The sequence below is a fragment of the Neopelma chrysocephalum genome, unplaced genomic scaffold, assembly GCF_003984885.1.
Source record: "Neopelma chrysocephalum unplaced genomic scaffold, ASM398488v2 Primary Assembly neopelma1_138, whole genome shotgun sequence".
Classification (NCBI taxonomy): domain Eukaryota; kingdom Metazoa; phylum Chordata; class Aves; order Passeriformes; family Pipridae; genus Neopelma; species Neopelma chrysocephalum.
The window spans coordinates 6,063,559-6,087,383 of NW_020897800.1; the positions used below are offsets into that span (position 1 = coordinate 6,063,559).

General features: G+C 55.9%; 1 protein-coding gene across 2 annotated transcripts in view; it reads right to left on the reverse strand.

The window, feature by feature from the left end:
• The window catches only part of ETS1 (ETS proto-oncogene 1, transcription factor), an 83,190-nt gene that overhangs the window by 29,398 nt on the left and 29,967 nt on the right, over window positions 1-23,825 (reverse strand). Inside the window, exon 1 of one of the 2 annotated variants that reach the window (XM_027699379.1) lies at window positions 21,116-21,235. The exons of the other annotated variant lie outside the window; for it this stretch is intronic. Within the exon in view, the coding sequence (XP_027555180.1) occupies window positions 21,116-21,185 (70 nt within the window). The 5' untranslated portion in view covers window positions 21,186-21,235. Of the gene's footprint in view, window positions 1-21,115; window positions 21,236-23,825 lie in introns of those variants that run through there. 2 annotated transcript variants of the gene reach the window in all.

The window sequence follows — 23,825 nt, forward strand, 5'->3', positions numbered from 1 at the left end:
CACACAGCATGGACAGAGCCAGCCCCGGGCACACAGAGCACACACAGCACACACAGAGCACAAGATAGAGCCAGTCCTGAGCCCACAGAGCACACACAGCATGGACAGAGCACACAGAGCACACACAGAGCACACAGAGCACGGGACAGAGCCAGCCCTGGGCACACAGAGCACAGGATAGAGCCAGTCCTGAGCCCACAGAGCACATAGAGCATGGACAGAGCCAGCCCCGGGCACACAGAGCACAGGATAGAGCCAGTCCTGAGCCCACAGAGCATACAGAGCACACACAGAGCCAGCCCTGGGCACACAGAGCACACACAGATACAGGACAGAGCCAGCCCTGGGCACACAGAGCACACACAGCATGGACAGAGCCAGCCCTGGGCACACAGAGCACACACAGCACACACTGAGCCAGCCCGGGCCCAGCTGTTCCACTAAGCTCAGCTTAGAGAGTTCAGGGCTTTAATGGCCAAAGGCAGCACAGCAGCAGGGCCCAGGCGAGCCGGGTCTGCAGGCTGGGTTTATGAGGCCCATCAAAGCCTCCCTGCCACGTGCACTGGGCTGCCTGGATGCCACGTCCTCCCTCTGCACCCCTGCCCCGACGGGGAACTGCCTTTGATTTTCCTCCTGGGAGAGCGGGCAGGGTGTGAGGGGTTGATTTTTAAGTACTACCAGGAGTTGCAGTCGCCCTGGAAAATTGTGTCACCAGCAGCTCCAGCATCTGTGCAGCAGAGAGAAGTGAGACAACTTCCCATCTGGCCACAGTTTGCCAAGGTTTCACCAAACCAGACCCCTCCGACTCCCTGATATCCCTGGGAATGGGACTTCGGACAGCCAAGAGGATAATGACAACCCTGCCATCCCCTCTGCAGCCCCAGATGGGTTCTGGGCTAAGGGGGACCTGCCCAAACCCCCAAACCCCCCAACCCCTCGTGGGACACGGAGCCTGAGAGAAAACCCGCAGCAGAGAGGCCGAGATCACCGAGTTCATCCCCCAGCCAAATTCCCACTCTGCTCTCACCAGGCTCCGCTTGGATAAACTATTTCCACACATCTGATCTTATTAAAGGCCTGGGATTTACAAACTTTAGGGATTTTGACCTTAAAACGCAAGAAGCTTCTCCGCAGGCCAGAGCAGCTGATTGCACAAGGGCAAGAAATGGAAAATAAAGAAGATGCTCCGAGCACAGGGATGGGAGCAAAGGCATTTGTCACCAAGTTCCTACTCGGGGTCACTGACTCCTTAAAGCTCCCCTCGGCCACTCACTTTTTTTTCCATCCCAGCCCCAGTGTGTCCTTGTCTGGTGTCCTGTGTGGAAATGGGTGTACAGAGGGTCAGAGTGGAGCCACCTGACCCCGCAGCCACCTCGGAGGGATGGACACCAAGGTCAGGAACCCAGTGTGCCCAGTGGCCCCCTCCTCCTCCTCCCAGGCCCAGAGCATGGGAACACGGGGATTGCAGGGTGGCTTGACAGAGGCCCAGGGACAAGGGGGGATAATGGCTTTGAAATGAAATAGGATGGATTTAGATGAGATTTTAGGAGGATATTCTTCCCTGGGAGAGTGGGGAGGCCCTGGCACAGGTTGCCCAGAGAAGTTGTGGCTGCCCCATCCCTGGAAGTGTCCAAGGCCAGGTTGAAGCAATCTGGGCTTGTGGAAGGTGTCCCTGCCCATGGCAGGGGGTGGGACTGGCTGAGCTTTACGGTCCCTTCCAACCCAAACCCTTCTGGGATTCCATGATTGAGTTTGGGAGAAGATGGTTGGTTTCAAATGAGAACATTTGATGAGAGTCAAGAAAAATCATCCCTTGGGACTGTGCATCCAACGGCTCCCTGAATTTGTGTCCATCTCCCTCAAAACACTTCAGTCCTTGAGCCCTGAGCCAGCTGAGATCCTCCCTGAGCCCACTTGGAGCTGCTCACAATCCAGGACATCCCTCCATTGTGGGATGAGTGCGATGGAGCAGGAGGAGTTTCTCAGAGCCTCTGCAAACAGGGGTTTGCTCCTTCCCCCTCTTCCCATGAGCCCACAGTGAGTCCAAGAGCACCAAACCCCTGGATCCCTCCACCTCCAGCCCACCCCAAGCCTGACACTGTCCATGCTGAGCCCCCTCCATCCCATCCCAAGGATCCAAACCAGGGCAGAGTCAGGAATAAAACACGGGAAGCTGAAACACGGATTACCCAATGTCCCCAAGCTGGGGACGCCCTCTTTAACACAGAGAATGAAAAGAAACACATTCCTTAAGGGGAAATAAATTTTCTTCCAAAAACCCTTTCTGGATAAATTCTAAATTTCTGCTGCAGTTGCGCTCGAGCTTTGTATGGCATTGTCAGTGAGAGACAAGTTCTCTAAATACACACAAATGTGGGTTGTTTGCTACTTTATTTGAACTTATTTAATCTGCCTGACCCACAGCAATCATCCATTAGGCTGATTTTAATGTGCAGCCTAAATTATCATAGAATGGCTTGGGTTGAAGGAGACCTTAAAGACCATCTTGTTCCAACCTCCCTGCTACATGCAGGGGACCTTCCCCCAGACCCCTGGATGGTCACTCCAGTCTAGGGGATGGTTACTCCAATCTAGTGGATGGTTCCTCCAATCTAGTGGATGGTTCCTCCAATCTAGTGGATGGTTACTCCAGGCTCTGAGTTTCTCGGAGCCTCTGCAAGACCAACATGGGTTTGCTGTCCCTGCCTCTTCCCATGAGCCCACAGTGAGTCCATGAGCACCAGAGCCCTGGATCTCTCCAGCTCCAGCCTGACACTGCCCCAGCTCATCCCCCACAGTGCTGAGCCCCCTCCACCCCATCCCATCCCATCCCATCCCATCCCATCCTGAGGATTCAACCCAGGGATGGGGGAAGCTGAAGAACACGTTTCCCAATGTCCCCCGGCTGGGAGGGTTCAGCAGCAGAGAAACCTTTCTCAGGATCAGAGGAGGCTGAGGGGAGAGGGGGGCCTGGAGCCCAGACCCTTCCCACGCTCCCCCCCGAGGCGCGCGGGCACTGCGGGGGCACCACGGGGGCACCTCGGCCCCAGCTCAGGTTTCCAGCCCCAGCAGGCACCTCCAGCCCCCTCGGGCAGCTCTGCCTTTCCCAGGTGCCCCCGCCCTGGAGCGGGGGCAAATCACCCCGGCTGAGCCCCCTGTTATTTAGGCAGGATTAGGCAAAAATTTGTGTGCACTTTTGAACTGTTTTCACAAGCGCTGCCTCTCACTCCCACGCAGGAAGCAGGAGAGGAGCCGGCCTGTTCCAATTAGGGCTCCTCGGACCCAAAGGGCAGCGAAATTCAACGGGGGGAAAGGGAAAGTGGGACAGAAAGCTGGGAAAAAAGGGACCACAAGGAAATCTGGGAAACAGGGACAGCTGGGGAGCAGGGCTGAGCACGGGGAGATGGGATGGGAGGAGAAGGGGAGGTTTGGTTCCCCTTCCTGCAGCAACTCGCCAGAGACCGGCCCTGCTTCCCTCTGCTTAAAAGGCGCAGACATTTGCTATTTTAATTTAAAATAAATATATTTCTTTTAAAAAAAAGAAAAAAGAAAGGAAAAGAAAAATAAGTCCTTTTTTTTTTCTCCTTCAAGCAGTGAAAAATAAATACTCTGAGATGAAAGCTGAGCTTCAAGAGAAAAAACAAGAGAGGAAACCGAAAGCCCACAGTGCTTAGAGCTGCAGAAAGCCCAACAAAGCCGGCTTTTTTCCGGCCTTCAGCAGCTTTCTTATGGAGATGTGGTGTGTCATGGGGGCCAGCTCTTCCCCTAAGAAAAGGGCCTGAAAAGTGCATATCTCTAAATGCATTTCTTCTCAAGTTTGCACTCTCAGCACCTCGAGGGAGAGAGAGGAAGGTTTGAGGTGTCGGGATGCTCCATTTGGCTCCAGGCTTTGGGCACAAAAGCAGAATGGAAACATCTCTCTTGGGTGCAAGGTGGGCACTTGAGGGAGATGTGTCCATGAGGAAAACTGCACATGGAGCAACCCGAGGGTGAAGGAGGGCTGGGTTTGGCTCTGGGTATCCTCAGCAGGTGAAGGATGCTGCAGCCACCACCCCCAAGTCATTCAGGCTCCTTCTCCTGCCTCTCCCTCTCTCCCAGCTTTACAATGTGGGTGCTGGCCAGCAATCCTGGGAAAGCAGCATCCCTAAAAGTCTCAGTAGCTCTCAGGGAACAGCCTGATGGTCACCTTGCTCCATCCTCCCCACTTCTGTGGGAGAGAGGAGGGAATGAAGTGCCAGAGAAAGCCCAGAGCAAAACCACAGCACTTGAGTCAAGGCTGCAATTACAGCAAAGCTGCCCAGCTCAGCACAGGGACAGGGCCTGCAGCTCCTCTCCCTGCAGCAGCTCAGAGCAGGGCTGCCCTTGCCTGGGAATTTGCTGCATCCTCCCCATTTCAGCCCCTGGAAGGAGCACACAGGGAGATGTGGCCACCTCTGGGGTTGGGGAATGCGGCCACGGTCTAACTGCTCATCAGAACTCTGGGAAGCTTCCAGCAGGAAGATTTTTCATTGAGGAAAATTTCAGCATTATTGCCCAGAGAAGCTGTGGCTGCCCCTGGATCCCTGGAAGTGTCCAAGGCCAGGTTGGACGGAGCTTGGAGCAACCTGGACTAGTGGAAGGTGTCCCTGCCCATGGCAGGGGGTGAAAAAAAATGGTCTTTAATTTCCCTTCCCACCCAAACCAGCCTGGGATTCCATGATTCTGTGATTCCATGATTCAGAGAATCAGGATTCCAGGCTCTGGCCAGTGAGGAGAGGGGACTATGGAAATGGTTCACTGTTACAGTCATCAATGAAACAGTTTTGCCCTCTATCTCCTCTGTGAGATTCCATTCTTCCTGGTTTTCCAGCTCTTTCCCTCTGGCAGCTCTCCTCAGAGGAGAGCAAAAAGATATTCCATCAAGGAAAATTTCAGCATTGTTACCCAGAGAACCTGTGGCTGCCCCGTCCCTGGAAGTGTCCAAGGCCAGGCTGGACCAGCCACTGGGCTGGTGGAAGGTGTTCTTGCCCATGGAACAAGATGACTTTACTTCCAACCCAAACCATTCTGGGATTGCATGGTTCTAAGCTGAGGTGCTCCAGGGTGGTTTAGCCCCAGCACCACTGCTGGCACAGCTCCAGTCCCTCCCACACTGGTGAACACTTGAACCAGCTCCAAATGTCTCCTTAAAAGTCACTTCAGATTTAACAGCATCACAACTAAAATCTTCCACGAGCCTTTCCCAAACCCTGCAGCCTGATGGCAGAGTGCAGGGTTTAATTAAACCCCTGCAGAGGGTGAACTGCAGGTTGGACGCAGCCAGAGCAGGGGCTGCAGCCAGCAGGAACAAACTCCTGTGCCCAAACCCCTCCTGCCCGGGAGCCAAAGCCGGAGTCAAAGCCTTTTCAGCAGCCTTAACGCCCTTCACCCTCCTGCTTTCCCGATGGACCAGCGCACGAGGGGCGTCCCCTCTGGAGACAGGATTAGCATCTCCCTCTCAGGCTCATTTGCCTGGGCTCATTCCTCAGCAGGGCCGGGAGGACACTCCCAGCGGTGCAAACCTGTGAGCCACGGCTTCCTCCGGGATAATGCGCCCTAATCCCCGCTAACCACCCGCTAAAGAGCTCTAATCCCCGGGCACGGGCACACACGAGCCGGGCTGGGCTCAGCACAGCCTGTCATGGACACCCAGCCCCGCCGAAAGGAGGTCAAGTGCAAAGAGCCAGCCCAGGTCACGCCCCAGGCAGCTGCTCCACCTCTGGGAGATGCTCCTCTGAGACCCACCCAGCTCCTCACACCCCACACACCTCCAACTACTCCACAGAAATGGGAAAAAACGGGCAAAAACCCCTCTGAGCACACCAGCAGATGTTCATGGCTCTTGGCACGGTGCCTGAGGCATTCCCAGGGTGCCTGAGGGATGAACCCGGCCACCAGGAGCCTCTGGAAATTCCTGGGGCTGGGCTGGGAGCTCTCAAGGCTTCACCGCCCCAGAGGCTTCCACAGCCACAGGAGAATGGCCTGAGCCCCCCTAGAGCAATCCCAGAGCAATGCCAGAGCAACCCCAGAGCAACCCCAGAGCAATGCCAGGCTGGGCTGCACTTCCACAGCCAAAGGAGATCAGCCTGAGCCCTCCCAGAGCAATCACAGAGCAATGCCAGAGCAATGCCAGGCTGGGCTGCACATCCACAGCCACAGGAGCACAGCCTGAGCCCTCCCAGAGCAATGCCAGGCAGGGCTCCAGCACTCCAGGGAGGAGACAGTGGGCTTGGGTCATCCCCACCCACCTGCAAGAGCTCCCCTTTCTTTCCTGCCAGGTTAAAAGCAGGAATCCTGCTGCTCTCACCTCGAATCTTTGGCTGGTGATGCCATTTCTGGCATCTTTGATGAAGGAGGGATGGGACTGTAGGATTTATCCAAAGAGAAGGATGTATCCCAGTACCCTGAGCCAGGTTTTTCCTGGGCTGCAGAAGCACATGGGATGCTACCAAGGAACTACTGTAAGCACACCAGGCAGTTCAGATGGAGCATTTCTCCTCCAAATAAACCCTCACTCTCTCCTCCAGATTTTAATCTCCCTCTTCATCATCCAGGGACAGGGACAGACACAAAGGGGGTTCAGCTCCAACACCTCCAGCTGCTGCTCCAGGCTGGGGCTGCCAACAGTCTCCCAGCAAGGGAGAGCAGGGATTTTGCAAGGCCTGAGTTGAGGATAATTGGCAGAACATTGTGCAGGAAGATGCTGTCAGGATGGGAAGTGTGAAAGGGAAGGCTGAGCTCTCTTGGCAGGGCTGTCCCCTCGCAGCAGGGAGAAGGGCCAAGGAACCTTCACTCATGCTGAGCTCTTTCATCACCCCATAGAGACATCCCAAGCCCTCCAAGTGGGCTCAAACACACCTGAGGAACACGCTGGGCCAACACACTTAGGGAGCTGCTACATGTGACCTCCCAGCTCGGGGTGGTTTCATCCCACAGTCCTGCTGATCCATGGGAAGTGGCTCCATGCCCCAATTATTGTGGTGCCCATCCCCATGACATGACACACTTCTGATGTAGATGGACTCCCCAGATGTCCCTACTGCTGGGAACACACTGAGCCTGAAAAGGAGCCTCTCAATTATCCTTGCCCTGGGAAGGGATTAGACATGCAGATACTCAGCCAAACCCCTCCAATCCGTCTGTCCCCAGGAATTCCCCAACCTTCCCTTGATTTTCCTGCCTAGACTGATCTCTCTGAGTCCTGACCTCAGCCTCGTCCCCAGGCTGAGTCAATGCCACGTCACACCAGACACGAGGGGCCCACATGGCAGGACACAGTCTGAGGTGCCCTGGAGCTGGGATGAACAACCCCTGGAATATCTCCATCCACATCAAACTCACTCTCCTCGCCTCCCCAGCTCTCCCATTCACACCCCAGGAATGTTGCAGCTGGAAAGGCTGGACCTGCTGGTGTCCATCCACCCAGAGTGCCTTTGGTCAGGAGGGGAAGGGATTCCTCAAGCCTGGCACTTCTGCCCATGATGCAGTGAGCAGGGAGCAGTGATGCAGAAGGATCAGAGGATGAGGAAGGGAGGCTGGGCAGCCCTGGGTCACCTCCCAGCACACGCTGCCCCGGGGGCACCGGGCAAACCTCACCCCAGTCCTGAGCAGCTGCAGATTCCTGCCCGACCCACCCCCACCTCCACCTCCGCAGCCTCCCCAGCCACCCCTTCGCCCCAGGGCAGTGCCAGCCAGACATTGCACAGCCACAACAAACCCGGCATTGCTCAATGGGAGGGGCAACTGCAGCGGGTCACACCCCCCTGGATCACAGAGGGACCTTATCACACACCCCTGGATCGCAGAGGGCTCGTGTCACATCCCGGATCGCAGAGGGCTCATGTCACACCCCCCTGGATCACAGAGGGATCACAGAGGGATCTTATCACACCCCCTTGGATCACAGAGGGACCTTATAACACCCCCCTGGATCACAGAGGGATCTTATCACAACCCCATGGATCGCAGAGGGATCGTGTCACATCCTGGATCACAGAGGGATTGTGTCACACCCCCCTGGATCGAAAAAGGATCATGTCACACCCCCCTGGATCACAGAGAGATCATGTCACACCCCCTGGATCACAGAGGGATCGCAGAGGGATCGTGTCACACCCCCTGGATCGCAGAGGGATAATGTCACACCCCCCGGATTGCAGAGGGATCTTATCACAACCCCCTGGATCGCAGAGGGCTCATGTCACACCCCCCTGGATCGCAGAGGGATTGCTGCTGCTGTGCCCAGAGAAAGCCCTTCCTCTGATATCAGCCTTTGACAGCATCTCTTTTTTTTCCCATCCACCCGGGAGTGCTCTGGCTCTGCCCAGGAAGCACTGGCAGCACTCCATGAGTATGTGCAGAGGAGAAGGAGCCCAAGAGCCTCACCCCGTGCTCACCTGGTGACCATCAGGTCCCCATGTCCCTCGCCCCTTCCTGCCCAAGGACCTGCCATCACACACAGGGGCTCCAGGGCCACCCTCCCCTGTCATCCCGTTGCAGTTTGCAAAGGAGGAGAGGAGATTTTAGGGTATTTAGCTCTGAAATCAAACAAATAATTGCACAGGCCTTTTGCAAACAGATCAGGGGCAGGAGGTCAGAGAGCAGCTGGTAAATCTCAGCACTGTTTGCTCTGCCTAAATAATATTAGACCAAGGATAATCAATCATTTTAATCAACAAAATTATTTATAACTGTTTAGAGCAAATAGTGAACTCTGCCAGCAGCTGCCAAGAGATGCAGGTAATGATCCACACACCTCCAATGCCGCTGCACTGTGGATTGATTCTTTCCATCACTGGATTTACTCCCCTGAAGACTCGCAAGTGCCTTGACCCTCTCTGAGGGTGTCTCTCCTCCCTCTCCAGGGCTCACAAATATCACCCCACAGCCCCTCTGTAGCCGAAAACAAACCCAAAGGGGCTCACAACAGTCCCTGCACACTCCCAGCACCTTCCCTACACAAGCTGCTCCCAGCACAGCCTCATCCCCCAGGAGGGAGGGAGAACCAGCTGAACAGGAGAGGGAGAAGATGCTCAAAGCCAGGGAGCCACTCCTGCTGTTTGCTGCCCAAGCCAGCCCCTTGTCCTGGGCTCTACTGATGCCACCAAATGCCTCATCCATGGGCACCACCCGTGTCCCACACCCCCACCCTCACATTCCCAGTCCCAGCCTCGGGACAGGCTCTGCCCAGCAGCTCATGATCCCAGCAACCAGCACAAGAGGCTTTTCCCGCCTAGGCTGGAAGCTGTGCAAGCCAAGGGATCGCTGCAGAGGGGAGAACCAGGGTCAGCCTCACATCTGGGACCAGGAGAGGATGGGACAAGGCCATCCCTGGGTGCTGCCTGCCAGCCCATCATCAGTTCATCCCCCTGTCCCTGCTCAGCCCCCCCAGGGATGGAGACAGAGAGGGGCCTGCGAGAAACCTGGGAACCAAAGCTCTCCAGCCCAGGGCAGCGAGTCCCTCAGGAACACCAGGGCCAAACCAACCTCATCCCACAACTTCCCAGGAAAAATGCTCCTGGTATGATTAATTTTTAAGCAGATAAGGAAATAAAAGCAAAGAACTGGGGGATTTTCCCAGGAACACCAGGAGAGCCCCAAGATTAAGCCTCCCCACCCCAGGGTTTCACAGAGCTCCTGGCTTTGCCCAGATATGTCACACCACACCACAGCCAGGTCATCAGGATCCTCCTGCACAAGAGCATCTGCCTAATTGACCCCGGGAAGGTCTTCTTTTCCAGCTCCTACTTCTAGGAAACTTCCCACCAGGGAAGGGACCAGCACAGAGCCTGGGCCAGACAAAGCCCTGGGAAGATGAAGGTGGGAGTGAGCTGGGGAAGGTGGCCAAAGACTGCTGGGCTGCCCCCTCAGCCTCAGTCATCCCCATCCCGGATCCAAGGGCTGTCCAGGATGGGGATTATGTCACCTCTTGGCCTCGGCCCGGGGAGCCAGGAGCAGGCAGGGATAAATCAGAGGTGCTGGGATGTGCCCAGGGGAAGCCCGATCTTGGAAAGCTCAGTGAGGGCTGGGGGGAGAGAGGCTGAGACACTCCCAGCCCTCACATCCACCCCGGCAGCATCCGGAAGCTATTAAGGAATTACAGGCTCCCTGGCCCCGAGCCTTCCCCGGCAGAAGTGCCTGGGAGCAGATGGTGAAAGGGCTGATTGAATTCGGCTGCTCGGGCCAAGAGGCTGTTTAGGAGGAGACGAAATGGGGGAGGGGGGGAGGGGGTGTCATTTGGCGACTCGGGAGCTGGGAGCCCTTGCCAGGAACTCCAGGAATCCTCCAGCAACCCTAACAAGCTTGGAGGAGCTTCAGCAGGGACTTGGATGTGTGGTTTGGGGGTGTGAGATGTCCTGTTGCCCTCGGGAGCTCCTGCTGCTCAGGGGGTGAATCCCTCAGGGAGCCAGGGCTCCTCTCCCCAAGAATCTCCATCTCCAAAGGCAGCCTGGCTGCTGGAGTGGCCCAGGGAGGCAGGATGAGCACAGAGCCCCAGGAGCTGTGTGATCCCAAGCCTTGAGCTCAGCTGAGAAGGAGGAAGCAGAGGAGCTGTCAGCTCAGCAGCCCTGCCTTCCTCCCAGAAAAAATGCAGGTTTCCAAAGATCCTTGATTGCCAAGTGGGTCTAATCCCACCCCATCCCCAGTGCCCGTGGGAAAGCCCTGGGCATGGGACCAGACCTCCCAAAGAGCCTTCAGAAGGGGATGGGACTCCAGTGACTCTGCATGGGGAGGAGGTGGGGAAAAAAGACCAGGATGAGAGACATGAAGGATGAGAAAAAGCCAACAGGCAGGAAAAACAAAAAGGATAAATATCTTCGAAAGCCATGCAGGGTGCCAGCCCTGCTGGGGGCAGTGCCAGGGCCTGCAGAAAAACACTGATGGGGGAACCCAAATCGCCTGGGGGTGAAGGAAGGGTTTAAACCCTCCCAGGAAAGCAGAGGAAAAAAACCACAAGCCCAAGCTCCGGGCTCCCTGCCCTGGCAAACCAGCCCCAGCTCCCCGTGCCCTGTGTCCCAGAGGGAACAGGCACCAACTCCACCGGCCCTTGTCTCCCAGTCCATCCCTGTTTTTCCAAGGGAGCAGGTCCGGTGGGTCCCCCGGGATCCCAGGCTGAGTGCCCCAGCTCCCCGGGTTGGGAAATCGGGAGCCTGGGCAGGAGGGGCGGGCACGGAGCACTCCGGGGCCGTCAGGAGATCTGCTCGGAGCAATCTTTTCCGAGACAAGTCATGAGATTATTCCTTGCCTGGAATTTGCTCCCGCAGCTCCCATCGGCCCCGGAGTGCTGAGTCAAGAGACCGCCGGGGCTGTGCCCTCCCGATGAGTAAATAAATTGCCATGGGGAGCAGGGGGGGTTGGGGGGAGCTGGCGCCCGGGCGGGGAGCGGGGTGAGAGGAGGGAGGGGACCCGATGACTCCCGGAGCCTTGGGCTGGGGCTGGATCCCGGCTGGGGGATGGATCCCGGCTTGGCAAGGCACGGGCTTAGTCACAGATTAGTGAGCGCAGTCCACACGCTGTTAAAGGCACACCACCCTCCCTCCCACCCCTTCCCTTCTTTTTATCCCTTCTTTTTATCCCCCTTCTTCCTTCCTCTCTTATTTTTTAAATCTCTTTAAGCCTAACTTTGGCTTTCAGTGAGTGGCCAGGACTGGCAGCCAGGAAGCCGAGGAAGGAGCAGCCCTGGAAGGTGCCAGAGGGTGAGAGGGTCCAGTGTGGGGGTCCCAGAGCCCCTCCTGCCCTCCCCTGCCCACCAGGTCACTCTATAGGATCCATATGGCCCCGGCTGCTCCGGGCTGGGCTGTTTGAAGGCAGAGTCATCCAGCTCGGAGGCAAACAGGCCTTTCATGTTCCAGCCTTTGGAGCCAAACTCCAATCTGGAGCTGCTTAAAGGGATGGAAAGCAGCCCCAGTCCGTAACTGGGCCCCGGCTACTGGGCCAGCTCCGAACCCCCACTGCTGGGGGAGCTGGAAACACAAACGTTCCCAGCACGGCGGCTCCGGCATTCCCAGAACCCGGGACAGCCCTCGGACACCCAGCCCAGAGTGCCTGGCAAGCCTTCAAAAGGCTGGGCTTGGGCAATGCCACGGGGTCAGGGCACCACGGCGCTGCCCCAACCTGCTGGGCTCCAACCCTGCCCGGGGCTGACGCCAGGGCCTGAGGAAACGCAGCCATTCCCCATTTCCAGCTGCAAACCAGGAGGAATCGCGTTCACTGACCTCATGGAGCAGTTGGGTAACTGTGCCTCGAGCATTTGAAAAGAGAAAGCACTTGGCATTGCATTCAAACCGCTTCTAACAATAATGTGTAAAAACAGAAGGGGGAAAAAAAAAACCCAGACCCAAATTTCACGTGTTCCGCTCCATCTTTTTTTAATTTGCCAGTGGAAAAAGCCAGGACTCCTCAGCTTTTGCAAGTTGTTTCTTCAGAGGGTTCAGGTTTCGGTAAACAATTTCTCAAAACTAAAAGGTAAGAGAAAAAAAAAATCCCCTTTGCTGCTTCCAGAGCACTGCCCAGAATTCAGTGGGTTTGCACAAACACACGCAGGAACCTCAGCAAAAAAACTTGTATGTGGGTCAAAAAGCCACAGTTTGATTATTGTCATAAATGGTGCTGACAAGGGGGGGGAACAACAGAAAACAACCCCCAAAGCACTGCCCAGTGTCCAGCTCCAGTGGCAGCTTTCCCTTAGTCAGCAGTTTTATCCAGAGGACATCCCAGGAGAGGCAGCGTTCCGGTGGAAATCCCAGCCGTGGAGAGGACACGCTGCCCTCACCCCGCTCCATGAGACACTTGGCTGCTGGAGGATGTGGGGCTGAGCCACTCACCTCCCCCAGGCCAGCTCTCACTCCAAACCAGTCACCCACTACTCAAACTGGGAATTCCAAGGGGTGGATGAGTCCAGGCCTGCTCTGGAGGAGCCAGGGCAGGGCAGAACAGCTGAACACAGACCTCGGGAGAACCCAAATACTGCAAGTAGAGGGAGACCTGGAGCACACTGGGGATGCTCCCAGCATAATGGGAACACCCTGCCTCAGTTTCCCCTAAAACCAGGTCTCATCAAGCCTTTCCCTCAACCTCTTTTGGGGTCAGAAGCCCTTCAGCTTTAAAAAAAAGCTGTATCAAAAAAGAAAGCCCAGTCCCACTGCCTGGCTGCTCCTGAGCTCCCCACCAGCCATCTGAAGAATGCCTTGGAATCACGTCAAATATTTGGGATGGGATGGGGGGAGAGGGAGCACTGAGGGGGGAGCCACTCAGCTTTTGACTCAGTGTCTGGCTTCTTTCATCAACCCCACATTCCTGCTCCTGCCATCACCCTCCAGGGAAGTGCCACAACCTACACGATCCATGTGGAGCCAATTTAAAATCCCCTCCGTGTAAGAAAGTGCATTTTGTTCATTAACGGGCTCCGAGTGCTCAGCTGGGCTGAGGAGGCAGCTCTGCAGCCATCCCAGAAATGTGGGATCCAGCAGGAATCATCCTCCACAGAGGATCATCCCACACAGGCACATCCCAGAGCAGAGCAATGCCCCCTGCAAACCCCCCCAGCACACGGGAGAACCTCAACACCCAGCACCAGCCACCTGAGCTGGAGGTCTCTGCCTCTACTGGCTTTGGAGGAAAGGTCTAAACAGGAGCAAAAAGCTGGAAAACGGGATTGCTGGAGCAGGGATTGTGCCCAACACCAACTGGGAGATGGTGGGGATGGGAATTGCAGCCCCACAGCCCGCCCAGCTCAGGGCCAGACAGAGCCCTTTGACTTTGCACATCCCAATCCACAACTGGGGCTGGGATTTCAATTGTCATTCCCAAGCCAGAGGGAGCCACAGAAAGGAGGGGATTTTCCTCTCTGGGAAAGCCAGCTGCTATTTCTTGGTGCATTTGTAATACTTTTCTGGCAGGTTATATTTATCCACGGGCTGTGTGGCTACAGGAACCAGATGTGGGACTGAAGGGCTGTGCTGCACCAGCGTCACAAACATCCTGCAAACATCAGCTCCACCTGCCCCGTGCACAGAGCTGGATGTGGGATGGAGGGAGCCAGGCACTGACAGCCAAAAAATTGTGCATGGTCAGCAAAAACAGGGGAGGTGACGGGAGACAATGAATCACCTGCCTGGTCCTCATACTGCCCTGATGACTTGAGGCTATTCACAGGATGGAAGAGCAAACCAGGGCTCAGATTTTTGCCAGTTGAGTGGAAAAAAACCCCAACAAAACAACATAAAAATGTGCAGTTTAATGTCACAGCTCAGAAAGAGAGCGCTGGGTTTGCCCCATCCAGGGCTGAGCGAGTTCATCTGTGCCCCCAGCACAGCAGAGAAGGAACAAACTCCTTGGAGCAGGGCTGAACACCGAGGGCTCTGCCTTCCCTCGGCTCTCCCAGCCTTGCAGGAGCTCAGGCCCTGCAAGCCAACATTTGCAGCCTGTGACTGGCACAGGCTCAGCTCCGGGGGTGTTTGCAACCCAGGCTGAGCCTTTCAACCAAAGCAAAACTGAAACCACCCTGGGAGTGTTCCAGGCCAGGCTGGATGGGGCCCTGAGCACCCTGGACTAGTGGAAGGTGTCCCTGCTCACGGAACAAGATGAGCTTTAAGGTCCCTCCCAGCCCAACCCACTCTGAGATTCTGTGATTTAATTATTTCTTTCCCATCTCTCCTGACCCGCCATCAAACTCTGCATCCACCCCAGCCTGTGTCCCTCCCCTGTTCCAGGGGGTGTTCAGGCACATAAAGCGACCTGCAGATTTCCACATGTTCCCATAATTACCACCTGAGCCTGCAGGGACACAGCCTCAAACCTGGGAAAGCTGGGCTGGAGAACGGGAGCAGATCTCCAGGCTGGACGTGCAGGACCGATCCCAGCTTTCCAAGGGCCACCTTTGCATCAGAAAGTCATTATCTCTGGAGCCATCTCCCAGTTTTGCCAAGGGCAGGACCCGAGTGCCCCCCCCCTCAAATTCCACTGCACCTGGGAAAAATGTAGGAGCTCGTAGAAGAATCAATAAATATTTATTGTTTAACCAGCAGTATTTTGACTGGAGATGTAAGCATGGCCCCGTGCCAGGGAAACCAGAGCCTTCTTGGCCAGCACTGCAAACAAATTTTTTTCTGTATCTCGTTGGAAGATTATAAACTACACAATGAGGGGGGAAAAAAGAAACAGAGGCAGTGAGCAGCTTAGTCACGGAAGAGGAACAAAAGAGCTGAGATGGATAACTATGTCTTGGGTTTATAAAAAAGGGGATGCAGCCCAAGTTTTGGCTGCCAGACAGATGTGCAGCTTGTAGCAGCTACGGATTTGTCCCACTGGCCTCTGCAGGGCTCAGGCTTCACACTGGATCAGGGCACAGAGCCCTGGAATCAGGGGAGAGACGTGGATTTGGACAAGCTGGAGACTGGCCCATAACTCAGAAGCAACCTCAGGAGTCAGGGCTTGACCTATGGACACCCAATGTTCCCCCCTAAGGAAGGTCCCAGTTTCCAGGGGATCCCCAGCACACAGTGGGATGAGCAGCCAGGCCCTGGCTCCAGGGGCATTTGGGGGCTCAACAGGGCAGAGCAGCCCCTCCTACCTCACCCAGCTGGGCCCTGGCACCATCCTACCCAGCACACCGAGCATGTGGGAGCCTGGAGGATGTCAGGAGCTCCATCCTTTGGGTCAGGGTCAGCAATGACACTTGCTCTCCTAAATCATGGAATTTGCTCACCTTGTGCCCGTGCAAGGAACAGCTGAGAGCGCAAAAAGGAAAAGTGCCTTTCTTGCCCAAAATCCCAGCTGATCCCGGTGCCACAACTGGCAGCAGCTGTCTGGGGAGACAGATCTGCAAGTTCACACCCCTGAGGTGTGTTCAGACAAAGTCTGGTCTCACTCACACCCACCTCTCCCCCAAGTACCTGAGATGTTTCTGCTCTCACCGAAACAGCAACTGGAGAAGAACATCAACCCACCTTCATCTCACCTCCAGCACCACACCCGGGGTCCAACCATGGCATCCTGACCCTGACCCAGCTCCCCCCAGCCCATCCCACAGCAGGGTCCATTCCAGAGGGTGCAGTCACTGCTCTTTGACAGCCCCATACCCCAAACCTGAATCCCAGAGAAGCTGTGGCTGCCCCATCCCTGGAAGTGTCCAAGGCCAGGTTGGACGGGGCTTGGAGCAACCTGGGCTAGTGGAAGGTGTCCCTGCCCATGGCAGGGGGTTGGAACAAGATGGGCTTTAATGTTCCTTCCAACCCAAACCATTGTGGGATTGTGTGATAATCCCCACAAAACTCAGCGTGTCACAGTCCTGGAGTCCCTGCCAGCAATTTCCTATGGATCTGGGAGAGTGGGATGGCACATGATGCTCCTCAGCTCGCTCTGGAGAGCTGGAGTGCAGCATTCCAGCCTGTGTTATCCCTTCATTTCACGAGGCCTATCAAAGCCTGGCACGCTGTAATTACATGGCAAATTAGGGGCCACTCCATGTAACAACACTGTAATTACACACTTGGGACATGCTTTGGGGAGTTTATGATGGAAAAGTGGATGGAATGGGGCTTTGCTCCTGTTTCCCGGGAGTCTCATTCCCTGGACCCAGTTTAAAAACCAGGGATGCCCTTCAATGGGTGCATCCCCGAAGGACGGGACCATGGAATTACCCCCTTTCCACCTCTTTTCATACCTTTGGTACGAAGTTGGCACAAAAAAGCTGGAGCTGGTGGCAGCCAGGTGCAGACAGTCCCCCCTCATTCCCCCATCCTGGCTGGATACCACAGTAATGGGCATTTTGTGAGTGCATAGAAAGGTAATTGCTCCTCTCCAGTCCAATTCTCACCTCCTCCTCAGGCAATCAGCATCCAAACTGCGACAGGAGCCCTGCGAGGAGCCCAAAGCCCTCGGTTTATTAGAGACTGATGATTCCAGCCCACACGGAGCATCCCCACCAAGCCTAGCTCTCACCTCGGCTGCTAGAAAAGCATTCCCGAAGATGCCGGGTGCGATTCCCTGCATCCCTGAAACCACCTCTCAGTGCTTGTTTCCCCTCCCCAGGCTCTGGAATTCTGTGTGTGCAGCAGGTGAGGGCAGGGAAAGGCTCTCCCAGGGGAGGGACAGGGGACATCCCAAAGCAGAGGGAGATGCTGGTGCTCTCCTGTTGTGTTTTATCCCACACGGAAAGAAAACCTGACCATGCAAGAGCCATCTCTTAACAGCAGCAGGGGAACTGAGACACGAGTGCTGTGCCAGGATAACTCAGGATCAAAGCTTCCTTTTGGATGAGAAGAACATTCCAAGTCCCTGGGCACTTTCATCCCAACCGGCAGAGCAAACTGCCCCCCCTGGAATGGGCTGATCCAGCTGGGACCCTGTTCCATGCACATCTATAAACACCTGGAAGCCAGGAATGGCTGGAAACTTGCCGTCCCCAGACAAGGCAGAGGGAAGGATGAAGGATCCCATCCTAAAACCGTAAAGACACACTCAGACCGTGCCATTTCCCCGCAGCGGAGGAGGGTTTGCATTCGCCAGACGGGCTTTAAATGCAAACTCCCTCATTTGCCTGCAATGAAAGCGAAAGCAAAGGACGAGAGCAAAGCCCGACCTGGCTGTGGGAAGGGGATGAAGGTCCTACATCCAAGGATACACTGCATGGAAGCTGTACAGGAGCTTCCCTGTCCCCTGCACCACCTCAGCGGGAGAATCAGGGAACGGTTTGGGTTGGAAGGGAAAATCTTGCTTCAGCCCTAATCGACGTTGTCCCAAACTCTAAACAGAGGGAAAGGCTCTTGCCAGATAAAAATACACCCCTGGGATGCCACCCACGCACGGGTTGATGGAAACAACGTGTCCCTGTCCCAGCTGGCCTCGGGGTACGGATGGGAAGAGCTGAAAAGTCGGGATTTCTACACTGCATGTGCTCAGAGCAAATCCTTTCTTCATTCCAGGCAGGAACAAATCCACCACTGCACCCGTAACACACCTCCAGGGAAAGGAAGGGAGAGGGGGTGGATGCAGGATGGGGAGCTCAGCATTCCTGCCTCACCTGGGATGTCCAGCACCACAACCTGGAGTTACAGCCCCGCTCTGGGGCAGCAATTCAGCAGCTTCCTCAGTGCAAGAAATGAGTGTTTGAGAGTCCCAGTGACTCCCCACAGCTCCCAGTGAGGGCTGGGGGGCTGTTCTCCACTCTGACCACAGCCAGCACACAGAGCTGGGCACAGCTGGAGGAAACAAAGTGATTTGTGGAGGGCAGCATTCCCCAGCCCCGAGGTGAAGTTCCCCTTGGGGCTGAATTTTGCACGGTTTGGGTTTTTACTGCCTCAAAAAACCCTGCTGGTGGATCAGCCATATATCTGCAACCAATAGTGATGCTTCCAGCCACTCCATCAGATCCCTATAAAAACATCCATGCACATACAATTAAAATATTTGATATTAAAGGAGAAGCCCACACCATGGGGTTTTGGCTCCTGACCTGCTCATCTCACTCCCAAATTCTTGCTGGTAAGAGCGGCAGGGGCGGGTGGGGGTGGATTTGGAAGCTTTGTACAGCTCCACATCCCTTTCAGGTTATTTTTAAACCCTTTGGACACACTACAAATCCCAGGGAACTTTTGCAGGCAGAGGCTGCCTGCACGTGTGGGCTGGAGCAGGGGTTGGTTTCAGGGGGGTGGGAGGGGGATGGACCGTGCAGAGATGCAGTTTTATGGGGCATCAAGCACCTGGCACATTAAACATCCTGCACGATTGAAAACCTGGGGCTGCAAGGACTCTTAACCTAAGGTTAACCCTATGGGTACCGTGAGGCACAGCTGCTTTGCTTGAAGGAACAAGGGGGCTGGATCCCTTCTCAGCGAGGCCAAAGCCCATTTTAGAATTTAGAAGGATTTGGTGGCAGATTTGGGGCTGGACAAGCTACCAGGGAGCAGATAAGTCCTCCAGGAGCAGAGAAAAGTAATGTCCCCTAAACAGGGCAGTGCTGGAGCACAAGCCAGCAGCATCCACACTCCTTCCCTCAAATCCATGCCACCAAACCAGAAAGCTTCAGCATTCTCTAAAAAGTTGGAGGGGAAATGAGGTTAAGCCAGCTAATTGACAGCACTGACCTTTCTGGCTCGCAGCGAGTGCAGCCACCAGAACAGGAGCGGCTGCAGCTCAAGGCAATGGGGACTCAGCTCTTTTTTACCTTTTGGGTTTGTGTTTTTCAGAGCTCTTCCTGCCAAGGTTTAAACTGTGGGTCAGCTCGAAGAGCTCTTTGCTGACACAAGCTGCAAAAGAGCTTTCGTGGACAGAAGAAAATGAACTTAAGGCAGAAACAGCAGAGTCCTCCCTGCAGGCATCAGGGAATTCCACTGCTCCAGTGCCCAGACACCCCAACCACACTGAGCCTCTGGAAAAGCTCTCCTCCGTGACAGGAGACATGCAAATTTAAACAGATCCTCTGGTCTGGAGTGAAGAGCAAACCCCACATCCCCCCGGCCCTGCCCCAGTGCTCCAGGTGTTTATTCCTAACCCATTTTCCTCCCCTCCGAGCAAACAGACCTGAAGTGCAGGAATGAGTTTTAACCAAAGTTTTAGGAAATGGGCACAAACAGGTCCTCAGCTTCACTGGAGCCCCTCATTTAAGCTGTGTTGGTGCTTTGGAAAACCATCCTCGGCATCCCTATTGCATTGGGAAGCCTGGTCCTTCCCAGCCCACTCCTGAGAGCTCAGCTTTGCTGTCAGGGATGGGGAGCACCAAAACAGCCACAACCAGCAACAGGGTCCTCCCTGCAGTGGGAACGTGGGTCACAAGGAAGACTCTCTCCCCACCCCAGACCCTGCAGCCCATGGATCCCCAGCTCCGGAGCTCCCTGCCGATCAGCCAAGCTGATGCACCAACATCTATCGAATTTGTGTGCCCCAGCACTCAGCTGTCATTTTATTTCCACATGCAGCCTGAAATCTCATTGCCTGGCAGGAGCTGTGCCTCTTTTCTGGGTTTCCTAGAAACTTCCTACCCGGCAAAGAGACTTTAATTTGATTTTTTCGCTGCACAAAATCAAGCTAAGTCCCAGTTGGGCGCAGTGTGAACTCCGGTAGGGAGAGATGAAGCAACAGGACTCGTTTCACACAGAAAAAGAAGTTTTTTACCCTTCAGTCCCTCCGAGCTCCATCCTCTGCCTCGCCTGGGCAAGACACAGAGCAGCTGGGTGCCTGGGGTCAGCAAGAGTCAGACAGCAGTGTGTGAACAGCAGCCCTTACTATTGGAAAGGCTCGACTCTGAGCACAAACCACAGTCCACAGCAGCTGAACTTACCGCTACAACACAAAAAAACCCCTTCACGCCTCGCTTCAGTAACATGTTGCTTTCTGCCCCCTTCCTCCACCCATTTCTCCAGCTCCAGAAAGGGGGGGGGCGGAAATCAAAGCAGAGGGTTTTCCTGGTTTAAACGCGCTAAATCCAGAGGAGTTACCGCTGGAGTTGTGTTTCCCCAATACCAGGAGCGCTTGGACCACACAAGACATTTCCAGCGAGGGATGGGGGAACGCACATCCCGAGGATACGCTCGGGAAAAGGGGGGATGTCCCGGGGAGCGCATATCTCCTGCCTCGCAGCCGGAGGGGCTTGCCCACATCCCGGCCAGGATGCCAGGAGCATGAGGGAAGGAGGCTGGAGAGGCGGCGGGACGGTTTTTAGGAGAAGGAAGGGGGATGGAAAGTCATAAAAGCGCTCGGAAAGTAAATTCTCCTTGGGCTGCGCGGCAGAGCCCGGGCGGCGCCGCTCGGGAGCGACCTGGGGGTGCGCTCCGAGTTCCCTTCCAGAAGAGACTCCCCCAGAAAACAGCACCCCAAACCCACGGGGCAAACATCTCCCCGCGGGGCAAACATCTCCCCACGGGGCAGCGACCTTCCGCTACCGCCTGCGCTGCGGGCAGTGGGACAGGGCTGAGGGCAGGGGGACAGGGCTGAAGGCAGGGGGACTGGGATGCGGGCAGGGAGACAGAGCTGAGGGCAGGGGGACAAGGATGCGAGAAGGGGGACAGGGCTGCGGGCAGGGGGACAGGGCTGCGGGCAGGGGGACAGGGCTGCGGGCGGGGCTGCCCGGGCGCGGGGCGCGGAGGGCGGGCAGGGCGCTCACCGGGGGACGGGAAGAGCTCGATGTCCACCTTCTCCGTCTTGATGATGGTCAGATCCACGGCCGCCTTCATGGCTGGGGCAGCGCCGCGGGGGCGTCGCGCCGGGAGCGGGGGGCGGCGGCTGAGCCCCGCCGAGCGCGGAGCGGAGCGCCCGGGGCAGCGCGGCCGGAGCTGCCTCCCTCCTCCTCTTCCTCCTCCTGCCGCTGCCGCCGCCGCTCCTCCTCCTCCTCCTTCCTCCCTTCCGCGCTCCCTCGCTGCCCTCCCGGCTGCTCTCCCGGCTCCGCTCCGCCGCCGCCCCGGCCGGGCTGAGCCGCCGAGGGGAGGGGAGGGCGCTGGGCCGGCCCCGAGCGGTGACAGCGGCGGGAGGGACCCGGCCCGGACCCGCCCGCCCCGCCCCGGAGGCGGCCCCGGCCCCGCAGGGAGCGGAGCCGGAGCTGCTGCGGGACATCGGGGGGTCCCGGAGATGCGGGGGGGAGGCAGCGCGTCCAGCGCCTCCGCCGCGACCTCTGCGCGCATCCCTGTGCCCAGAACACGACGGGAAAAGAGAGTCTGAGCACGGGAAAAAAGCCCGAGGACGGGGAAATGCCACTGGCTGCAGCCAGCCCTGGGCTGGAGCCGCAGCAGCCTGTCCAAAACCGATGGTTCTTGAAACCGGGCCAGTTGTCTTCACCCTGCCTGCCTCAACACGAACCGCTGCCTCTCATGCTCACCCATTCATGCTCCCATCACCCTGCTCTCATCACCCTGCTCGCATCATCCCAGCATTGTCGCATCAACCCCTCACGTTTCCATCATCCCACTTGGAGCAGCCTGATCCTCTCCCACCCACAAGTGGGGGCACTGCCAGGGCGCTGTGTGTGCACATCGTGTGGTCATGGGTTCCCAGGCCTGCTTCGTACAGGTGGGAGGCCAAAGAGGTTTGGGAACTGACTGGATAAAAAACATCTCAGAGATGCAAGATGAGTATCGTGCCAGTGTGGCACGGACTTAACAGAAGAATGTCGTTTTTCACATGAAATATGTTTTATTGTATTTAGGTAGCACAAACTTCAGACCACAAACGGCAGAGCAGGAGGGAGATTATGACTCACAGATGTCAACTTACCGGTACAGAGAGAAAAAAAATCATTAGCACCCAACTCTTGTGGTTCTCTCACTCTGAAAGTCTGTAACAGCCTCCTGGCAGACCTGGGCTGCTCTCAACAAAGCTGGGCTCAAATGAACACGGGTCCACGGGAGCCAGAGGTGGGGTTCAAGGTCACCGGCCAAGCCTTGGGATGAACCAGGGTCCTGCTTGCAAACACCCTCGAAACCTGCCAGGGCCTGAGGGATGAGCTGCAGATGCAAAGGCTGCAGCTCCCAGTGCTTGCAGCCCCTGCAGCCCTGCCCTGCTCAGCCCTGCTCAGCCACCCCAGGGCGTATTTATAGAAGGAAAGTTTGTGTAACTGAAAGAAGCTGCGAGGAGGTGCCGGGGCCAGACCTGGAGAGCCTGATGTGGCTGCACAAACAGCCAGACCAGGGCAGATAGTTCAAGACACAGCCAGCAGCAAGGTTGGAGCTGGCAAAGCCAGGCAGGCACTGAGCTCCAGCCCGAAGTTCATCTCCCAGGCACCTCACCCACTGACAACCTCTCACATTTCCAATTTTACAGGCAATCGTGTTTTCAATTTACTTGCAAGTTCAGTTCTGGGCAACTTATTCCTGCAGCAGTGGAGTGGGATCAGCAATTCATGGTGTGACCAATAAATAAACTCCCTCCACTGGTTCCCCTGGGCTTTGGGGAACCTGAGCCGTGCTCAGGCAGGCACAGGGATTGAAACCTCTGCTGGTGGTTTGAAACCTACCACAGGAATGAACCTGGAAATCCAGAAGTGAAAAGAGAATGGCTGTAGGGATAAAATGTGGTCCCTGTAGGGATAAAATTGCCTCTCCCATCCAGGATAATGTGCTTGCACCTGCCCTCGGTTTGGGTTTCTTTCCTCTCTTCCCTGTACAACAACGATTGAAGGGGGAAACTATAGAGAGGAGATTTAGCAGAACATTTCCAGTTGAAAATCAAAAGGGGATTCAGGAGAAACAGCTGCCTTTCTGTCTGATCTCTGATCCTCTCAGGGCAGGCTGGGGAAAAGAAACCTGATGCACTTATCACAGGCCAACAATCTCCCCTTCCTACCATCAGCTGGGCTGGGATCCCACGGTGGGAGAGGGGGGAGTGAGTGTGTGTGTGTCAGTGTGTGAGTGTGTGTGTGTGTGTATGAATGGGTGTGTGAGAGCGAGTGTGTCTGTGTGTGTGTGATTGAGTTTATGTGGAAGAGAGTGTACCAGTGTGTGTGTGTGTGTGTGTGTGTGTCTGTGTCTGTGTGTGTGTCAGTGTGTGTGTGTGTGTGTCAGTCAGTGTGTGTGTCAGTGTGTGTGTCTGTGTGTGTGTCAGCCAGTGTGTGTGCGTCAGTCAGTGTGTGTCAGTGTGTCAGTGTGTCAGTGTGTGTGTGTGTGTCTGTGTCTGTGTGTGTCAGTGTGTGTGTCAGTGTCAGTGTGTGTGTCAGTGTCAGTGTGTGTCTCACTGTGTGTCTCACTGTGTGTGTCAGTGTGTCAGTGTGTGTGTGTGTCTGTGTCTGTGTGTGTGTCAGTGTGGGTGTGTCTCTGTGTGTCAGTGTGTGTCACTGTGTGTGTCACTGTGTCAGTGTGTGTCTCACTGTGTGTGTCAGTGTGTGT